This window comes from Trichoderma ghanense (assembly GCF_004382785.1).
Source record: "Trichoderma ghanense strain CCMA-1212 chromosome Unknown scaffold_1, whole genome shotgun sequence".
Classification (NCBI taxonomy): domain Eukaryota; kingdom Fungi; phylum Ascomycota; class Sordariomycetes; order Hypocreales; family Hypocreaceae; genus Trichoderma; species Trichoderma ghanense.
The window spans coordinates 1,597,665-1,616,290 of NW_027395664.1; the positions used below are offsets into that span (position 1 = coordinate 1,597,665).

At 54.7% G+C, this 18,626-nt stretch overlaps 8 protein-coding genes across 8 annotated transcripts; all 8 read left to right on the forward strand.

The window, feature by feature from the left end:
- Window positions 1-790: 790 nt before the first annotated feature.
- Window positions 791-1,144, forward strand: CCMA1212_001901 (uncharacterized protein; the record flags this gene model as incomplete). Its single annotated transcript, XM_073699309.1, has 1 exon — window positions 791-1,144. One exon carries the CDS (start codon window positions 791-793, stop codon window positions 1,142-1,144), a length of 354 nt encoding a protein of 117 aa, XP_073561907.1.
- A 2,330-nt stretch (window positions 1,145-3,474) lies between these two features.
- Window positions 3,475-4,122, forward strand: CCMA1212_001902 (uncharacterized protein; the record flags this gene model as incomplete). The annotated part of the gene is made up of 1 exon (XM_073699310.1): window positions 3,475-4,122. The coding sequence occupies one exon, from the start codon at window positions 3,475-3,477 to the stop codon at window positions 4,120-4,122; it is 648 nt and encodes a 215-aa protein (XP_073561904.1).
- A 1,815-nt stretch (window positions 4,123-5,937) lies between these two features.
- CCMA1212_001903 (uncharacterized protein) lies at window positions 5,938-7,380 on the forward strand (the record flags this gene model as incomplete). The annotated part of the gene is made up of 1 exon (XM_073699311.1): window positions 5,938-7,380. One exon carries the CDS (start codon window positions 5,938-5,940, stop codon window positions 7,378-7,380), a length of 1,443 nt encoding a protein of 480 aa, XP_073561905.1.
- A 1,862-nt stretch (window positions 7,381-9,242) lies between these two features.
- CCMA1212_001904 (uncharacterized protein) lies at window positions 9,243-10,559 on the forward strand (the record flags this gene model as incomplete). The annotated part of the gene is made up of 1 exon (XM_073699312.1): window positions 9,243-10,559. One exon carries the CDS (start codon window positions 9,243-9,245, stop codon window positions 10,557-10,559), a length of 1,317 nt encoding a protein of 438 aa, XP_073561902.1.
- A 1,150-nt stretch (window positions 10,560-11,709) lies between these two features.
- On the forward strand, window positions 11,710-12,793 carry CCMA1212_001905 (Peroxisomal multifunctional enzyme type 2; the record flags this gene model as incomplete). The annotated part of the gene is made up of 3 exons (XM_073699313.1): window positions 11,710-11,829; window positions 11,899-11,947; window positions 12,021-12,793. 3 exons carry the CDS (start codon window positions 11,710-11,712, stop codon window positions 12,791-12,793), a joined length of 942 nt encoding a protein of 313 aa, XP_073561903.1.
- Window positions 12,794-13,210: 417 nt separating this feature from the next.
- Window positions 13,211-15,183, forward strand: CCMA1212_001906 (Tubulin-specific chaperone E; the record flags this gene model as incomplete). Its single annotated transcript, XM_073699314.1, has 3 exons — window positions 13,211-13,382; window positions 13,485-13,905; window positions 13,989-15,183. 3 exons carry the CDS (start codon window positions 13,211-13,213, stop codon window positions 15,181-15,183), a joined length of 1,788 nt encoding a protein of 595 aa, XP_073561900.1.
- An 804-nt stretch (window positions 15,184-15,987) lies between these two features.
- Window positions 15,988-16,701, forward strand: CCMA1212_001907 (Uncharacterized protein; the record flags this gene model as incomplete). Its single annotated transcript, XM_073699315.1, has 1 exon — window positions 15,988-16,701. The coding sequence occupies one exon, from the start codon at window positions 15,988-15,990 to the stop codon at window positions 16,699-16,701; it is 714 nt and encodes a 237-aa protein (XP_073561901.1).
- Window positions 16,702-17,515: 814 nt separating this feature from the next.
- On the forward strand, window positions 17,516-18,625 carry CCMA1212_001908 (Pyridoxal reductase; the record flags this gene model as incomplete). Its single annotated transcript, XM_073699316.1, has 3 exons — window positions 17,516-17,567; window positions 17,623-18,194; window positions 18,260-18,625. The coding sequence occupies 3 exons, from the start codon at window positions 17,516-17,518 to the stop codon at window positions 18,623-18,625; spliced, it is 990 nt and encodes a 329-aa protein (XP_073561908.1).
- Window position 18,626: the final 1 nt, after the last annotated feature.

The following is an 18,626-nucleotide window of genomic DNA, read 5'->3' on the forward strand; positions in this document are numbered from 1 at the left end:
CGAACTTGACGTGGCTGGGCAAGATGGACAAGCTTTTCCACCTGCCTAGTAATCAGAGGGGGTATGCATTAGCCCAAGAAGTCATAGGAGACGGAGATATGAAAGAAGACCTAAGGTAAAAGAAAAAAAAAAAAAAAAAAAAAAAGAAAAAGAAAAAAGAAAAAAAAAAGTAAGACAGCAGGAGCGGAAAAGGGGCCTCTCTAGCTCAAGGCAAAAGAGCCGGCCAGACACCGTCTCATCGACCTGCTGGTGGCATCCAGAAAGCTGGGAACACGAAGCGAGCGGCAGGAGCTGAAAGTCGCCGACACTGTGGCTGAACTTGCTCAGTTTAACTCGATTTGAGTCTAGCGATCTGAATGGCGCTGGAGTTGAAGAAAATGGTGTGGTGTAACGGTTTTCGGAGCTACTGAAGACGAGCGAGAGGGAGGACGGAGGATTGACTTGATTTGGACTCGTCGGGGGATGACAGTTGTCCGTCAAATTCGAGTTGTAGGGCGAGGAGCGGACAAGATGACAAAAGATAGGGGGAAGAAGGGGTAACGGAGGGTGACATCCTGGTGGGATTACCTTGAGTCTATTGTTCAGGTTGCCGAATAAAGAGAGAATAGAGGGATGCGGGTGTGTGGAATGAAGAGGATCGCTCCCAAACAGAGGCACAATGCAGTAAAAGATTCGGCATGGTTCCTTCGTACATACAAGGTTTGGAGGAGGCGCTCCATGATAAGATTTGATACGGCAAATTGATACCAAAACAGAGAGGCGGCCAGGCATTACGAGTCTAGAACCAGCCATGATGCAGCTTCCTCGTGCCATTGGGCTCTTCCGCACTTGTTTCCTTCAACGTCGTGCTTCCACAGACGCTCCTGCTGTGCCGCGATGCTGGGTACCTCCTCAGAAGAACAACCCTTACTGGAACCGGAAGTACCAACGCCCAGCCGCTCGTTCCACTCCCCTCACTCCTTCCGCTGCTGCCAAGGTGACGGCAGCAAAGCGCACCAGAAAAGCAGTCCAGGGAAGGAGAGATCGCCCGCTTCGCCGATTGGCCCCGCATGGCCGGGTGCCGGGACGGCGGGCGCTAAGCCGCTTCAGGACGTCAATACGGACAACAATAGCAAAGGACAATAGCAAGCCAAAAGCCGACTAAGACGCCGCACCCCCTCCCTCGTCTCTCTCCTCTTCTTTCCTCTTTGCACCACCGCAAGACGAGCTTTTCAACCGACTGAGACACGCACGCATTCAAGCACGAATCACAAAGCACACGCCTATTGAGCTCTTGTCCTGCCAAGGGAGGGGCAGCCACAATACGCAGACAATACGCTGGACCGGCGAGCCGCATGCCGCAGCGTTGGGCGGCCGCTCGTCGAATCGCCGACTGCACGGGTTATGGGCTGTCATGGCTAGTATTATGGTTTTTTCTCTGTGGGCTGTGGACTGATGAATTGTGCAAACCTCCTCGTTCGATATTCCAGGGCGAAAAGAGAAAGAACTTGCGCGTCTTGACAGGATGGCTTCCAGACGATGGCATTCCAGCCATGGCGGCACGACATCCCCCCCTACACGCACAGGCTCCAAGCGTCCAGTGCGTTGCTGCAGGCTTTACTCTGCCATGTCCTCCTTGCAGACAGCTAAAGCCAAAGCCATGCGGACGGAGTAGGTCTGGCCATGCATCCTACCAGTCACATCTCGTGCATACGGCCTCGCGTACAGCTTTAGGGTCCAATCCCTCGGCGACGGGAGCTGCATTCGAGCATCCTCCGGGTAACCACGTGTACAAACCGGTCTGTGCTGTGCTGTTGTTGCTGCAACTGTCATCTCGCGGCATTCCTGCCAACCACCTCGGCCGGAGTCCGTCAACATGACAATACATACAACAGCCTCAAAGGCCAAACACAAAAGATGCAAACGGTGGACGGAGGGAGATGGAAGAGTGTTGTCATTAGGAGACAATCCGAAGCCAGCGCCAAGGAGGCGCCCCCTTCTACTGCTCCCCTTGTTTCAGCAATTTCCGCGTTCCATTGACAACGGAAACTCAGTGCCGCGAAAAAGTGAAAGCCGACTGGAAAAGAGAATGAGAGAAGAAGAGAAAACTGTGCAGAAGCTTAGGGGCTCAACAAGACGTAATGGCGGCTACAAGTTATGCTGGCGCACCTGTAGATCACACGCCCCTCCGGACCAGACTGTCGGACAGAATCAAAACGGGGGGCGTGTAGCTTTCTCGCTACGTCCCACGAGCCTGGGTGCGCTACACGGCATTTGCAGTCGGCTCAAGACAGCAGGCAGAACTACACTACCTAGTTCTGCTGTCTGGGTTGACATAATCTTCCTCGTCGTGGTTGTCCTCGCATGGCGATAAATTTTCAGGCATGTGCTCTTCCCTGCTGTTGTGAGTGAAGGCGTGTTTGCCTCTGTGAGTTCTTCTCCGTTCAAGCGGTATGTCCGTCTTCCCTCTCTTACCAAAGACTACTCATAGTAGAGCGGAGACGAGTTGCAGCAATCGGTGTGTGTAAGTCCATCGGGAACCGCAAATCATCAAATCCGCAATGGTATTGTTGCTAGCGGAAGATTCCACAGCCAAGCCACACGACGACAGAAGCAACCCAGTGGAAGCCACGCGGGTGTTTGGCTCGGCTTGCAAAAGGACGCACGGCCTGGGTGTGTGTGGCATGATTTTTGCATGAATCAGTCGTTGCTCCATCATCCAGGTTGAAGCATTGCGGATGGGGGTCGCCGTACTGGCCCTGTCGGGGTGGGAGCAGAAAAGACGGGAGCATGTCGGTGTTTGGCTTTTCTTTCATCAAGGGAATTTAGGTTGGGTGGGAGCGTCAAGCCAAGGGGGGGAGGGGTGGGCCAAACAGCTTCCCGCGACACCTCCTTGCCGGGCTGCTTCTCTGGCAAAGGTATATTATCCGTCTCCTGTCTTGACCTCTTCATGTTTTTCTGCATTGTCAACCATCTTGATCCCTTCTTCTTGAGTCTCGGTCTATCATTGCTTTGATCGCCTATTCTCCTCACTTGACCAGCAGTTGCATTCCTGTGCTGCTCTCTTGGCCGTTGGCTTATACCACACACATACACTTGTGCACCTTGGCATTCGCATCATCTCGCTGCCGTCACACGCTACCAACCGCATCTACACCCTCCAGTTCGGAAACATACAGAGGGTAGCGCTTCTTCAACCCAGCACTGTGAGAGCCAGATCTGGGTCGAAGAACGGACAAGGAACAAAAACTCTTCATCCGGATATAGACGGCAGCTGTCTCGGCCAACTCCCTTTTCACGGGCTGAACAAGGGCAAAAGACAATCGGCGATTCTGGGACTTGAGCACATTGATTCACTGCCTGGAAGACACATCAACGACTCACACCCCCTCTTCATCCTTGAGCTCCATCCTCTCTTATTCTATAAGAGATCGACTCATCCTCCTTCTACCACTCTTGGCTTCATCATTCCACATACCTACGCCATACTTCACCATGAACACATCACCGGCAACAACTACAGCTGCGGCTGCTATCCAAAGCTACATGGCCGCCCCCAAGGCTCCCTCACGCCAGACACCCTTGACCTCTCCACCTCCAGCCTATACGCCACGCACTGCACCCGACCTTGCTGCTCAAGTGCGGCAACAACTGCGTGAGCCTTTCATCATGGGCCGGCCAACCATGCCAGAGGCTGTCTTGGAGGCCTTGGCGACCGAAGACGAGGATGAACAAGACCAGGAGGAGAGCATCTCCCCCATCAGCCTCCGCATCAACACCTCGGTCCTCATCTCCAAGAACAACAACCTGGTGTGTCTGACCGACACGCCTGCCAGCCACGCGAACGCCATTGCCAGGGCAGTCGTCAAGGCCATCCAGGAGAACAGCTCCGGCCAGTGCGGCATCCCCATGATTGACGAAGATGGCCGTCCTCGACCTGTCAAGATCGAAGTTGACGCGGGCATCACCGTCGAGGGCTCAGGAAACGTTGTCGGCAACGAGGCCGTCGTCAATGAGGTCCTCCGCCAGCGCGGCCTTAACCGCAAGAGGGCAGCGGACTTTGATGATGATGAAAGCGATCTGTCTACCCCTCCGACGAAGCAACGCCGAGGAAGCGGCAGCACCAACAGCAACTCCCCTTGAAGACTGATCTTTGCAAGTCTCAAGGGGCATTGTTTCGTTTTATCATCTACTCATCATTTGAACGGGCGTTACATTCCACGGTGCTACTGGGAGCATCATCACGTCTTCTCCCCATGCACTGTTCACTCGCCAATGGGGCCTACTTGCTTTACGTTGGAGCACTTGGCGTTTAGGCACCTTGATCATCATCATATACCCATAAAGGCAAAGCCTTTTCTGTTCTGTTGTTCATTCACACTTTTGAGAAAAAAGATATCGGAGGAAGGGTTACTATAGGAGGGGTAAAACACGTGGTCGACTGCTTCTAGAAACACGAAGCAACAACTATCGTACCTAGTATTACGAATAGACTGTAGCTAATGATTACTACTACTGAACAATCCTCATACTTCATGCACACTGTGACTACCTTGGCCCACGTTTAGTAGTAGTAGTTGGAAAAGAGTGTCATATGTGACGGTTTGTTACCCCTCCTCTCATACTGTATTGTAGTTTTCTTTGTCTTCTGCAGTTGGTCCAGACATCACATGCCGGAAAAGAGGGAAAGGAAAAAGCCAAGCACGCAACCCCGACGAACCCCGACGGTGTTAGTAAAGAGCTTGCTTGGTGATCACGAATTAACCATCTCCGACAAGTTTGTTGTTGTTGTTGTTGGTTCGGCCTTCTCAAGGGCTCCGAAGCCTCGCATCATCACAGCACCCTCGTTAGTCTCTTTATTACCTTATTTTCTACAGCGCCGTCGTTCCAGTATGAAGTGCGACTAGCAGGAAACGTCATCAGCCGCGTGATTCAGACTCCGCGCCTTTGCGGTTCTTTGTATAGATATCTGGTGATTTCTTTCTTGGCGGAAGTACTATATGGGATGTTGGCCGGGCATCAAGGCCAGAGAGGGAGATGGAGGGGAAAGGATAATATAAGGGGGTTGGTCTGAGTTGAGATGTATCCGAAGTTCATGGACAATGCCCCCAAAAGTTCATCACTTTCAACCTCAGTCTTGTGGATGGTATGCAAGTACACACCTCTATGCGAGTTGAACCTCCACGTGCTCTGAATCAGCACATCCTCGTCTGGCCGTTGTTATGCTGTTGGTTCTAGTGATATGTCAAATGTAAAAGACAGACGTTCCCGCCACACCTTCTTTTCCTCCTCTTCTATTTTTCTTTTCTTTTTTTTTACTACTACTACTGCGGGAGAACCGCCCAGTTGGATCAATCTTATCTCAGCTGAGCCACATTCTTCCCACCATCCGGGAAGACGTCATCCATGCCTAGTATCTACCTTGGACAAGGCTTTTCAGGTTGGGTGGTTGTTGGGGATGGGAAAAACAAACCACGTTTCTGTGAGGATCTGCTTTGGCATGAGGCTAGGCGGTCATCACCGATGTTTTTCTTATTCTATGTTCTTATTGTTGTTGATTTTTTTTTACTCCGTATGTTCGGATGAGTTTATGTTTGCTGCTGGAGTTCCTATTGTGAGGTTGAACTTATCAAGTTATGCTGTGGCTCAGCCCCACCAGCTGAATCGCCTTGGCCTTTGCGCTCGATCGATTTGGCTTCGTTTGTCGCGACTTGATTTGACGGCGGCTGTCTTTGTCCCTCTTTTTCTTCCCCAGGCAATCGATAGAGTACATGGATCGCCTCTCTTAGACGCGTCTCCCTCATCGTATCTCCTGTTATCTCATCACACTCCCTGCATCTGTCTGTCTGTCTGTCTGTCCGTCTGTCAGTTTGCCTGTTCCCAATCGCTATTGTTCCTCTTGTTTGCTGCTGTTTGCCCTCCCCCATCCCTCTCTCATCTCACCCCCTTCCAACCGCGATGGCCGACCTCACCATCCGCAACCTCACCATCACGCCCCTGGAGCTCCTCTCCGTCCAGCGCTTCCAGGGCGAAAAGGTGCGCACCGGCAACGTCGTGGCCAACGTCACCGGCACCATCGCCAGCTTCATCAACGCCACCGACTTCTCCGCCCACCACCTGCTGCCCCGGGGCGACTCGCACGACGCCCGCGACGTCTCGGTCCACCTCGACCCCTTCCGCGCCGTCCGCACCGAGGTCCGCGCGCCGGACCCGGCCGGCCGCGAGATCCTGCGGCTGACCTTTCGGGCCGGCGACCGCCGCTATGAGACGGACGTGCCCAGCCCTTCGCGCAAGTCCGCCGTCATGAAGCGCATCGACGGTGACGGCGACGATGATGGCGGTGACGATGCCCTGGACCTCACCGTCGTCTACGTGCCCACGGGCGCCTTTCTCGCCATCTTCTCGTCCGCCAAGCTCCACGCCTGGATGAAGCAGCTCGACGACGCCTGGCCCCTGCCGCTGCTCTCCATCCCGGGCACCCACAACTCGCCGACGTGCCACACGGCCCTGCCCTCGGTCCGCTGCCAGTCCGTCGGCATCCCCGAGCAGCTGCGCAACGGCGTGCGCTTCCTCGACGTCCGCGTCTCCGTCAGCCCAGACACCGACGCCCTGCCGCTCGTCCACTCCGTCTTCCCCGTCTCCCTCACGGGCATCAAGTACTTCTCCGACATGCTCGCCGACATCTACCGCTTCCTCGACGCCAACCCCAGCGAGACGGTCCTCATGAGCATCAAGCGCGAGGGCGCCGGCCGCGGCACCGACCAGCACCTCAGCCGCTGCCTGAAGGCAGGCTACGTCGACAAGCGGCCCGACCGCTGGTGGACCGAGCCGCGCATCCCCTCGCTCGGCCAGGCCCGCGGCCGCATCGTCGTCGTGCGCCGCTTCGGCCTCGACGACGACCTCGCGCGCGACGCATGGGGCGGCCGCGGCTGGGGCATCGACGGCCAGCACTGGCCCGACAACTGCGAGGACGGCACCTGCGAGGGCGGGCACATTCGCGTCCAGGACTTTTACGACGTCACCGAGAGCAAGAACATTGAGCGCAAGATTGACTACAGCCGCGGCCAGCTGGAGCGCGCCGCCGAGCGCGAGTTCCACGTCGTCGGGGGTCACCAAGACGATGAGCAGTCGGGGACGACGCTGCCCATCTTTCTCAACTTCTTGAGCGGGAGCAACTTTTTCAACGCCACGTGCTGGCCAGAGAGGATCGCCGCCAAGGTGAATCCCGCCATTGTCGAGTATCTCTGCATCCGCCACGGCGAGGACGGCAAGGGGCCTAAGGAGCTCAAGGTCGGCGCGGGGAGCACCGGCATCGTCGTCACGGACTGGGTCGGTGCGAATGGCGATTGGGATTTGATTCGGTGTATTGTGGGCTGGAATGCGAGGTTACAGCTGCCTTGATGGTTGATGGATGGAGTTTGGGCATGTTCTTTATATTGAAACACGATGTGCTGAGAAAGAGAAGGGATATAGACAAGGTCACATGGGCAAAGCGCGCAGAAAGCGGATATACTAGATGTGGGAAAGACTAATCATTCAGGGTATCAGATGTATATATAAAGCACACAAAGATGTTACACCAGTCTGACATGAGCTTCTGTTCCTCGAACACGTCAGAACAACGGACCAGAGCATCTCAATGTCATACTTGCGGCTGCTTCATCGTGATATCTAGGGCATTAAAGTTAGCCATTGCTCTGTTACGCATTTGTTTCAAGCAGCAGTAATTGAGAAACCATGTCAGTTCTCCAAGGTGAAACTTTTTCTCGTCACGAGGAACTCGGCCAATGTAGATAATAGGTAAAGTCATCATGATGGTAGGGTATTTGGGGAAGAAGAAAAGAGAACAGACACATACCATTTCAGCGGCCAGCGCGAGACATCGGTGATGCCCATCTAGACTGCTTCATACAATGTCAGCTTCCGGCCAAACAAGGACTGCATCAAGCATAATGACAGCATTGACATCGTATGTCTATCTCATGGTCAGCTACGTGCCCGAGGAATGACGGTATACCGGCCACACTTACTATCAGAAGGTGTAGGTTTGTTCATGTCCAACAACTCCCGAAGGTGTCGTGGTCAGACAGTGTGAATACAAAAAAAAAACATTTCATCACAGAAATACGGCGCCAAGGTGAAGAAGAAAGAAGTTTTGTATAGCAAGTACCTATCATTGTACGAGTTAGCCGACAGGTACGTTCCCAGCTTGAACAAGGAATCAATTCCTATGGACCACGATCAGGTGACGAGATCTCATCCTGAGTTCTCCCTCCCCTTCACCACGAGGATTGTACGTCCTCGCTTTCTCAGGGATGAAAGGAAGAGAGGCTCGATATGTCCGCCCGTTCGTTCAAATTTTCATCATGTGGGATAGGTTGAGCTGAGAGAGTTTGTAGTATTACCTGTTGACAGTCTTGAGTTAGCAAGCAAGCTTTGACAACAGTGGACGGCAAATAATGAAAAGCGTCGAGATCTCTGGTCAGACAAGGCTGAAACTTATAAAACACGGTATCCACATCGTATATTAAGCATGAGGAATCCCTGAGGTGTCAAATGATCATCATACAGAGGGGGAAGTCGACGGTGGGGGAGCATGAATGGAAAGCAAAATCACCAACCTTTTGAATTGTAGATGACCTCAATTGGATCAAGAGCAGTCTAGCCCTAGTACCTGGACATCTGAGACGCGTTAGCAGAGTTCTTCAGCGTGCCAAAGTCGGGGGAAAATGCGATCCAAAGCTTGATCAGTGAGGTTGTAAAAGAATTTACAGAGTCACCATGGTCTGGTATGAATTGGATTGTTCATGAAAAATAAGGCATCATGTAAGGCGCAAGCAGAAAGAGAATAGAGTAGCTTACCTTGAAAAAGAGTCCTAACCACCAGAGGCCGCACCAGAGCGTGCACTTGCAGCTCCGGATTCGAGCTGTTCTTCTGGTGGTTGTGATGGTAAAGAAGGAAGAAAAAGTGAAGCTTTGGAAAAATTCTCGGTAGAATTTAAAGCAGCCCGCGCTAGATCCGCTTTGGCACTAGGCCGGAAGAGAGGTCGAGAGGTTGAGAGGCAGCCGCAGCCCCGCATTCGGTGGCGCAGATCTCATCTGTGGCGGTGCTGCCAGCGCATTAGCGTGCTGCATGCTTGCGTGGCGAATGTCAGTGCCGGACTTATATAGAAGTCCGTCACTTCCCGCTGCCTCCTGGATGTGCTTCATCTTCAACCTCTTTCAACCACCTTCAGGTGAAAAGAAGCCAAAGAATCTCCAACATGGCGTCCGCGGGGGCGATATGGGGCCCAGTTGCCCTGCGTCTCCTCCGAGCCGCCGTGTCTCGGACGACAGCCGTGGTCCGGGACAAGCTCGCCAGCGCGGCGAAGCCGCTGCAGAACCCAGCACTCCAACCAGTCGCCGTTCCCGCCAGAAGCGGTCGACAGGCCATCAACCCAGTGGCCATTGCCACGCAACAGCAACGAGGTGCCCGAGTCTTCTCCAGCACCTCGGCCAAGCATGCCAGCAGGGCCGTCCGACGACACCTCAGCTCCGAGAGCGGCGCTCCTCGACTCGATCGATCCAAGCTCCCGAGCTCCAACACTTCTCGCCAAGTTGCTCAGTTCTCCGGACGAGCTCCTTTTGCGAGTACTCTGCGGCCCAATCTGACGGGCGGAGCCATGCCCCGAACTGCCGGCGGCTACAGCCTGGGCGGCGGTGCCCGGTACTTTTCCCACACACCAGCAGCCCCTGCACAGGTCGTGCAGAATGTCTCGCAGGCAATGCGGGCCTTTTTCCTGTCCGGACAGCGAATCCGGTACGACGGAGTGGGACCACGCGGTGAGGCCCAATACCGGGCCGTTTCCGTTGTGGAGGAGGAGGCCATGCGTAAGCTGGCTGCCATGCCCAAGTTTGCCCCTGGCGCCTACGTCGACTTTCAGCTGAGCCCAACCATCACGGCCATGAGCCCTCTCGCTGCCGCCATCGTCCAGGCTTCCGGCACATCCGGCTTCCAGGGCGAGACTGTCATCCCGAGCCTCAACACTGAGGGATTCCTCGACGTCCTGTCGGCGGATTTCGGCCGCGCCTTGAAAGATTTGACTGCCATCTATGCCGACCTTGAGCGACTCTCGGCCCTGGGCGACTTGCCAATATCTCTCGAATCAGGCAATCTGCTTCGAGTTCGTTTCCCAGGCGTTGATGTCGAAACAGTAGAACGACTCTGCGATGACATTGGTGTCCAACGGGGCATTGTCAGCCAAGATGTCGGTTTCGAGATTGCTACTGGCGCCAAGATGGCGTTGCGATTTCCTTTCGCACCAGACTCTGCCAAGGCACTGACGTCCCCTGGAGGATCGGAGAGGTCGTTGGAAGGACATGAGCTAGACGACATATCATCTCTCGGCGATGAGTCCTTTGTTCATGAGGCGTTTGCGTATGCAAACTCGGAGAATCCCTGGATGTCGGAGACGGACGGATATGAGAGCATGTCGCCTCCGGTGGAGCCGGAGCAGCAATGCTCTGAGGAGTACGAGGGCCTTGAAGGCATCTACCGATTTCTGGAAGAATGCGACAAGGCCAAGGGCCGATTGGGCTGATGCAGATGCAACTCTCTGCATGTAGCAGGACGGGGCCACCGCACAGCCATCAAATCAAATCAAATCACAACGACAATGACCGTGTCAGAATCAACACAGCATACGACGTCATGATATTCTTCGAACCACCACGCTCTTTTTCATCTTCTTTGTATTAACAGCCATTTAGCTTAGCTTAGCTTAGCCTACGACGAGAATGAAGATTTCCTTTGTGCATCTACATACCAATACTGAGTATATCTCTTCCACGGAGAGACTCGAACGCACGATGTATTGCCGCGCTTCCTGGCGTCGGCGAGAGCTGGCATTGTTGTACCGTCTCGTTGTAATATCGTCTGGTTGGACCTGAGCTTCCCTAAACCTGGCCTTTCGACACGTTTCGGCCAGGATTGGAAGGATACGGTGGGCCCTTCAAGAGGTTGGTATTGGTCGAGATGTCCTGCAGGAAGATGCCAAAGGAGAAGAGATAGGCACAGCAAAGGTCGCAGTTGATGGCAGAGACAGATATGGGTGACATGGTTCCTGGTGGAGGCTGGACGGGATTGAGCTGCATCGCGTGACTCGGCAAAAAGCACGACGCTGCATCCAAATGCATTCGGCGCTGCTCCGTGCAGATGCAGATGCAGGTGCCGGTGCCGAAGTCGTATCTTATCGGTTATCGATAAGCATCAACTGTGTCTTACATCATCCAACCGAAACACATGCTCGCAGCTGGTCCAACACCAAGTTGTCACTTGTTACTAGGAAACAAAACCTCCCAGGGCCGAAAGCTTGTTGCAACTCAATTCACTTCTTCCACTGCTACAAATGATGTATTTTGAACCCCTGGGGAAACAAAGATTTTATCAGATCATCGCAGCCCGTGACAACGCCACCGGAGATTGACTTCGCGGGGTTACTCGGCTGCCGACCAGAGACCCCCGGCAGAAGCGCTTCTTCCCCACAGGACAGGACAGGCGTTGCCTCGGCTTGGAGCTTTGCGTGACCGAAGTCTCGCTCACCTTCGTCTCGTTCATCGTCCATTTAATAAGCTGACGGGCCTCCTCCATTTTGTTTCCGCCTGCATTTGCTGTCCGCCTTTTCTTGCGATATACCCTCCCCTCATCCATTTGTATCTCTCTCTTTCTTGTTACGTTGATATATCTGCACAATGTCTGGTCCCGGTGTCGGCTTCGAGTACCCTCCCCAGCCCGTTGCTTGGCTGAAGCGCGATGTGCTGCTCTTTGCAAACTCCATCGGCGTGACTGCCGACGAGCTGCACTATCTCTATGTAAGTCACTGATGCCAGCAAGAGCGCGACATCCTTCGTTAGGACGCAATTGACAGGCTGATCTCGTAGGAACTCCACCCCAACTTTGCCGTCTTCCCTACCTACCCTACCGTCCTGCGTAAGTCCTCCATCGCGAGCATCCCCCCAAGTATAGTTCTTCGCGCAACCTCTAACAGATGAGCGAAAACCAGCATTCAAGGGCGACTCACAAGAAGTCATCGACTTCTACGCCGCCCAGAAGAAGACCAAGATCCCCGGCGTCCCCGACTTCGACTCCCGCCGCGTCGTCGACGGCCAGCGCAAGATCGAGTTCCTCAAGCCCCTGCCCGTCACCTCGGCCGGCCGCAAGTTCGAGCTCCGCCAAAAGGTCCTCGGCGTCTACGACAAGGGCCGCCCGGGCTCCGTCGTCGACAGCCAGCTCGAGCTCGTCGACGCCGACACCAACGAGGTCTACACGCGCCTCCTGGCCAGCTCCTTTTTCGTCGCGCAGGGCAACTGGGGCGGGCCCAAGGGTCCGGCGACCGAGAACTTCCCTCCGCCCAAGGACAAGAACCCCGACTGGGTGCTGGAGCACCAGATCTCCAAGGAGGCGGCTCATCTGTACCGCCTGAATGGCGACTACAACCCGCTGCACGCGACGCCCGAGCCCGGCGTCAAGATGGGCTTCCCCGGCGCCATCATGCACGGCCTGTATTCGTGGAACGCGACTGCTCACTGCATCCTCAAGGCCGTGGCTGCGAGCGATCCTACCCACATCAAGGAGTACCAGGCCCGGTTTGCCAGTCCCGTGATGCCCGGCGACAAGCTCATCATCAAGGTCTGGAGGACGGGCGAGAGGAAGGGCGACTTTGAGGAGATTCGGTTTGTTGTTGCCGTTGAGAATGGAAAGGTGTGCTTGAGCAATGGCCGGGCTTTGGTCAAGGTTTTGGGAGATGTTGTGGGAGATATCAAGGGCAAGCTGTAAATGTATGATATTGTGCCATTTGATGATTTGATTTAGAGGGTCCCACGATGGGCTCCTTATCAGCGAAAGTACATGTATTTCACTTGTCACGTATAGCCTCAAAAAGCTAAAAAAAAAAAAAAAAAAGAAATATCCAAATTGAATTTATTTTCTCATTGACGATTTCAAGGAAATGATGTGCAGAATATTGTGATTATAATTGCTGCCTATGATGCGGATGCTCTCAAGCGATAATCGCTGCCTGCGTCGGGACGTGGCCAAATTCTGCTGCCTGACTGAGCCGTCTACTTTTACCTACACTTTTCACCCCCCCCCCCCTATATCTCACCTCTCATCACCGTCTCAAGCCCAAAACATGTCTGCCCTCTCATGACGCCTCTTTAACCCTCACTCCAGCATATTTCATAAGCATAGAAGATGAGCCAGACTCATCACATCGGCCAGCGAATCTCTTACGATGGCGCGGCTTGCACCGTCCGCTTCATCGGCGGGGTCGCGGGCACGACAGGCACCTGGTTAGGCGTCGAGTGGGATGATGCCTCACGAGGGAAACACGATGGCTCTCACAAGGGCACTCGCTACTTTACATGTAAATTGAGCATCTCAATGATCTCTCTTCACTTCACACTGGGAGACAGTCTCCATGTCCAAATCACAGCAGGCAGCTAACAGAAACGTCACAAAAATGCAGGCATATCAAAATCCCCCACGGCAGCCTCCTTCGTCCGCCCAACCCGCCCGGCAGACCCTCCGCAGAGCTTCCTCTCGGCCCTGCACGAGCGCTACGTGGCCGACGCGCCCGGGCAGACGCAGGGCAAGTCCAAGACGGAGATTGTCATCTCGGGCAAGGTCGCGCAGGAGATGGGCTTCGACAAGATCTGGCGGCGGCAGTCCCGGCTGCGGGAGACGAAGATTGTCGTGCTCGACGGGCTGAGGGTCGCCGCGGCGCGGGACGATGGGGATGTGAATGAGGACAATGGCGAGCCCAAGACGATCAAGGAGACGGCGCCCAAGATTGTCGAGCTGGATTTGAGCCGGAATCTGTTTGAGAGGTTGGGGCCCGTGGTGGAGATTTGTCGCGATTTGGAGGATTTGCAAAAGCTTGCCATCAAGTAAGTTCTTGTCCCGTTGGTTCGGTCTGCCACCTTCGTTTGCTGACACATGGCTCTTTTTCTCTCTTTTTCTCTTGCTGCAGCGGAAATAGGTTTCAAGATGTCCTCACCGATCAGGCTCTACAAGGCGCAGAGTCCGTCTTCGGGGGCCTGACGGAGCTGCAGCTGGGAGAGACGCTGCTGAGCTGGCAGGAGCTGTGTCTCATAGCCAGCAAATGCCCTTCTTTGAACACCCTCCTCGTGGGATCGAACCAGCTGTCGACTCTACCGCCTACAGGTGAAATAAGCTTACCATCGACTCTGACATCTATCAATCTGGAGTACAACGACTTCACAAGCCTTTCAGACATTGCCTACCTGACATCTCTCAACGCTCTCCGCCATCTCCAACTCAAGGGAAACAACATATCAGCAATAACCGCCTCCTCCTCCTCCGACTTCCCCGCTGTCATCTTCCCCCCCTCCGTGCAATATGTCGATCTTTCGTACAACAAGATTGACAGCTGGGACTTTGTCGACAAGCTGCCAGCCGTGTTCCCCGGCATGACTGGGCTCCGCATCACGCACAACCCCATCTACTACTCCATAGACGCCGACTCCAACGCGCAGTCCTCGGACGAATCCTTCATGTTCACCGTTGCCCGCATCGCGCAGCTCAAGACGCTCAACTTCACGCACATCACCGCCACGGACCGCACCAACGCCGAGATGTTCTACCTCTCGCGCATCGCGAAGCAGCTCGCCACCGTGCCCGAAGCAGCAGAGGACTCCATCAAGGCGCTGCACCCGCGGTACAAGGAGCTGTGCGCAGCGTACGGCGAGCCAGACGTCATTCGTCGCGAGGAGATTAATCCCAATTTCCTCGAAGCTCGTCTCGTCACCACCGAGTTCCATTACGAGGCAGCGCCAGAAGGGTCGAAGAAGACGAGGACCGTCAGGATCCCCAAGTCGTTTGACATTTATGCCGTCAAGGGCATCGTGGGCAAGATGTACGGCTTGAAGCCCCTCAGGCTACGACTCATCTGGGAGACGGGCGAGTGGGATCCCGTGGCCGGGTACGACGAAAAGGACGGCGGCGACGACGACGAGAGCGATGATGATGAAGAGATGGTGGAAGCGGACGGAGACGGACAGGCGGCAGCGGGGGTTGAAGCCGACGATCAGGCTGGGCGGTGGGTGAAGAGAGAGGTTGAGCTGACGGATGGGCCGAAGCAGCTGGGGTACTGCGTCGACGGGTTGAGGGCAAGGATCAGAGTTGAAGCATTACGCAGCAGCTAGAATACACGCTTTCTCTAGAAATAGAATAGATGATGATGAATGACTAATATTGATATCTCAACCTGTTGCTGTCAAGTATGTCTTTCCCTCCATTACTCTTTTGTCAAAACAGAATCCCCACGACGAGGTCGACGCTCGTTGGACGAAACACGAAGCTCGATGCAGTGTCACCTCTTTTTTTTTTCACCTCTCAAGATGTCACCATACTATATAAATCCCGCTGAACCGGATTTGTTGATAATACGCGACAGAGTAAATGCAACATGTAACGCACTCGTAGCCGTAACGCGCCACAGCACACATAACAGGGAAGGACAAAGGGGGTCTGAAGGCGACATTCCCCGTGAGAACGGAAACCGGGCAATAAGCTTACGAGGCAAGGTTGATTTGACTTCTTATGCTTGACTTCGTATGCCAGTCGGCCAGTCTGGACCAGTTCCCCCGCACAAACAGGGGATCGCTAAAGTCGTCGTCGGGGTCCCGCGTCTTGGCGAAAGAAGGGGGGGTTAGAGCTGAATGAGATGCTGGGCCTTTTCACGCGTAGAAGCAGATGGTGTGGGTGATGCAACCTAACATAGGACTACTGCCATGTATCGGTGAATGAGCGTGTATGTGAGAGTGCGACTGTGTAGCCAGGGTATATAAGGGACGTCATATATGCAGATCCAGACGAACGGAGGAGGTGAAGCAAGCAAATGATCAGGTCAACTCAGGCTCTGTCTCTCACGAGGTCGACAGCAATCCGTCTCAAGGCGGCACTCAGCTCACCAGTCACACTCACCTCTTCATCCTCAAGCAACAAAGATGCTCTTCGCAACCGCCATCTGCCTCCTCCTCACCACCTCAGCCTCTTCCTCCTCCCTCCAATGGCACTGGCTCAACAACCCCAACATCAAGCCCGTCTCCCCCCTCGCCCACCCCATCACCATCCACGTGCCCCCCGACACCGACATCTGGCGCCCCTCCCTCTCCAAGCACAACTTCACGGCGCCCTACCTCTACACCGTCATCCCCGCCGCCCACTTCCAGAGCGTCCAGGTCACCGTCACGGCCCCCTGGAAGACGCTCTACGACCAGGGCGGCCTCGTCGTCGCCTTTCCCGACAGGCACAGCCCCAACCGCACGCGCTTCATCAAGGCTGGCATCGAATTCAATGACGGGGCGCCCGCGCTGGGGGTCGTTGCGACGGATGTCCTGTCTGACTGGAGCTTGAGTCCCATCGTCACCACGGAGCAGCAGACGAAGGAGGGGGACGCAAAGGCGACGATTCTGGTGGAGCGGGACGGGACAGATGCGTGGGTGTATGTGCTAGAGAACGGGGGCAGGACGAGGCGCGCGCTGAGGCAGGTCACTTGGGCGTTTAACGAGGACGATGCGCAGGGTCTGGCGAGGGAGATGCAGGTTGGCATCTACGGGGCGAAGCCGACGGAGGAGGCGGGCGAGGAGCATGCGAGGGAGGAGGGGATTGACGTGTCGTTTTCGGGGTTTGCGCTCAGGACTGGTTTGAGAAGGGGATGAATGTGTGATGCTCATCCTCTTTGATGGTTGATTCGATAATTCTGCACAGTTCGGTGTTTCTCGCGTGGAAATTACAAAAGTCCGTTTGTGTGAATAGCATCAAGCTCGTGGCCTGACGGGGTTGATATCGCCGTGTACACAGACATGTCCGGAGTAAAGCACAGCCACGCGAGGAATCGAGTCAAATCAAATTCTAACGCGGGCTCCATCAAGAGCTCTCTCATACGCAGAGCATCTCCGGATGGCGAAGAGCGAGACCGTCTCACGTCCCAGCTTCTCGCGACATCAATCGCCGTCAGGAGATAAAAACTAACCCCGTCATCGTCGTATACGTAAAAAACGCAAAGGAGCGTATTTCAAACAATTAGAGTTTAGCCGCCCGAACAATCGAATCTTTCCCCGCGACGGGATAAGGACTGTATTCTTCGCTCATTCGCTGTGAAGCAAGTTCTGGAGATTCGGAAGATCGGGGACGCTAAATGATGGGTTAGCTGTTGAGATCGGATTTGCACCGTCGGAATAAGTGAGTCGAAACCGCGTCGTTATATCCGATTGCCCAAAGGGGAAATCTGTTGTCGTTTGCATCATCGTCGCGAATTTGCTGGACAAGCGGCGGGGCTGGATGGTGATGGCAAAATAGTATATAGAGGAGCTGGGATGCTCAGGGAAAATGAGTTTTTTTTTTTTTTTTTTCTGAGAAAATTTGGATAGACATTGATTAGAGCTTCAAAGACACTTCGTCTACTCCTGACAGCTTCGCTTGTGCTTCCATCGAAAGTATTCGATCCATATACAAGACAAACAAAGAACCAACATGCCTACGGTTATTGGCAGAGAAGTCGGTCCCATTGGCTACGGCCTCATGGGTGAGTTTGATCACAATGCAAGACGGACAACTGTTCTTTACCGACATTTCTCCAGGCTTCACTTGGCGACCAGAGCCTACTCCTCTGGACCAGGCCATCGACGCTCTCAAGACAGCAGTCGAAAACGGCATGACCCTCTGGAACGGCGGCGAGTTCTACGGCACGCCCGAATGGAACTCCATGACGCTGCTCAGGCACTACTTCACCAAGTACCCAGAAGACGCCGACAAGGTCACGCTCATCATCAAGGGCGGAGCCGACCTCGAGACGCACAAGCTCGACGGGTCTCCAGAGGGCATTCGACGCTCACTCGACAACATCATCAACCAGCTCGGGGGCACCAAGAAGCTGGACCTCTTCAGCTGCACGAGAAGAGACCCCAACACCCCCCTGGAGGTGACCTTTGGAGTCATCCAGAAGGAGTACATCGACACGGGCAAGCTTGGTGCCATCGCCCTTTCCGAGGTCAATGCTCAGACCATCCATGAAGCGGCCAAGCTTGCCAAGATCGGCACCGTCGAGGTCGAGCTGAGCATGTTCTCTCCGGATATCCTGACCAACGGCGTTGCAGCGGCATGTGCCGAACACAACATCCCCATCACCGCATACTCTCCCATTGGACGAGGAGTGAGTTCAGCCTCTGCTGCAGACCACTCGCCGCATACACAACTAGCTGACTTGACAACCCGCAGATGCTCACTGGCAGATTCAAGGACGTCTCAGATGTCAAAGTCTTCGGCTTCATCGCCACGTTCCCGCGCTTCCAGAAAGAAGCCTTTGAACACAACCTGCGGCTGGTCAACCACGTCGAGGCCCTCGCCAAGGAAAAGGGCTGCACCCCGGCCCAGCTCGCCATCGCCTGGGTGCACAGCCAGGGCAAAAGGCCCGGGCGACCAACCATCATCCCCATCCCCGGCGCGACCACCGCAGAGCGAGTCAAGGAGAACTCGCAGCTGATCAAGCTGACGGAGGAGGAGGTGAAGAAGATCGACACCATTGTCGAGTCATTCGAGGTGGCTGGGGCGCGATACCCTCCCACCGTGCCCAGCAACACCTAGA